The sequence below is a fragment of the Myotis brandtii genome, unplaced genomic scaffold (assembly GCF_000412655.1).
Source record: "Myotis brandtii unplaced genomic scaffold, ASM41265v1 scaffold4781, whole genome shotgun sequence".
Lineage (NCBI taxonomy): Eukaryota > Metazoa > Chordata > Mammalia > Chiroptera > Vespertilionidae > Myotis > Myotis brandtii.
Window position 1 is genome coordinate 59,453 of NW_005368268.1, and position 1,543 is coordinate 60,995.

The window sequence follows — 1,543 nt, forward strand, 5'->3', positions numbered from 1 at the left end:
ACACACACACACACACACACACACACACACACACACACAAGGCTCGGTGCACAAATTTGTACACCAGTGGGGTCCCTCACCTGGTCTGCGGGATCGGGCTGAAACCAGCTCTCTGACATCCCCCGAGGGGTCCTGGATTGTGAGAGGGTGCAGACCAGGCCAAGGGACCCTACCGGTGCATGCAATCAGGGCCGGGGAGGGATGTGGGAGGGCTTGTCCAGCCCATCTCACTCAGTCCCAATTGGCCGGACCCCAGCAGCAAGCTAACCTACTGGTCAACTGTCTGTCCCCTGGTGGTCAGTACATGTCATAGCGACAGGTCAACCGGTCAACTGTCTGCCCCCTGGTGGTCAGTGCATATCATAGTGAGTGGTTGAGCAGCCTTAGCATATCATTAGCTTTTTATGCTTTGATTGATTGAACGGCCAACTGGTCAACCAGACACTTAGCATATTAGACTTTTATGATATATGATATTAAAAATCTCTTTGCTTATAGATTTTTAAAAATTTTTTTAACTTTATTTTTATTTTGAAACTATTACGGATATCCCCATTTTGCCCACCTCCATGCAGCCTCTGGCCCTCACCACACTGTTGTCTGTGTCTATGGGTTATGCATATATGTCCTTGGCTAATCCTTTCACCTTCTTTCATCCAGTCTGCATCCCCCTTCCCTCTGAGATCTGTCAATCTGTCTCATGCATCTGTGCCTCTGGTTCTATTTTGTTCGTCTGTTTATTTTGTTCTCTAGATTCCACATGTAAGTGAGAGATCACATGGTATTTGCCTTTCTCTGACTGGCTTATTTCATGTAGCGCCGTATTCTCCAGGTCCATCCATGCTGTCCCAAAGGATAAGTGTTCCTTCTTCACAGCCACGTAGTATTCCACTGTGTAACTGTACCACTTTCATTTCTGATTTCTCAATGTCGGAGAACTGCCACTCACCCTTTCTGCCCGCCCCATGCCAGGCTGGAGAGCTGCAGTCTGACTTCTGCGTGCTGCAAGGACCTCTCCTCAGCACTCAGCGTCAGAAAGAGCCTGGTGAACCTGAACCTCCTGGGGAATGACCTGGGGCCCGAGGGCGTCAACACACTGTGGAAGTCTCTGCAGAAACCCTCGTGCAAACTGCAGAAACTTGGGTAATGCCCCTGGCTTTTACATCCCCCCTTGAGGTGTGGGGAAGGGTTGGGTAATAGATAGATATTAGGGTCTAGTGCACACATTCGTGCACCTTGAAGGAACTGTGGGCTGTGAGGCTGTGTTGGGTACAGGGGTGGGTCTCAGCCCATCCTCTGCACTCCCACCCAGCCCCTCCCACCGTGGCCCCCGGTCCCCTCTCTGCTGGCAGCCTCGCTCCCGCTGCCGCAGCTCCCACATGCTGACGGTGCCGGCCTCACTTGCACCCACTGATGGCACAGAATGATTGGGGCCGGCACGAGCAGCGGGTGCAAGTGGGGCCAGTGCTGTCAGTGGGTGCGAGCAGCGGCTGCTGCCCTGATTGCCACTCAGGAACAGGGGGAGGTGGGGAAGCCCTCAGGG

At 52.9% G+C, this 1,543-nt stretch overlaps 1 protein-coding gene across 1 annotated transcript in view; it reads left to right on the plus strand.

Moving 5' to 3' along the window:
* Positions 1-1,147, plus strand: part of NLRP13 (NLR family, pyrin domain containing 13) — an 18,761-nt gene extending 17,614 nt beyond the window's left edge. Inside the window, exon 9 of the mRNA XM_005876008.1 lies at positions 973-1,147. Coding sequence (XP_005876070.1) covers positions 973-1,147 — 175 coding nt within the window. The remainder of the gene's footprint in view (positions 1-972) is intronic.
* The last annotated feature ends 396 nt before the right edge of the window (positions 1,148-1,543 follow it).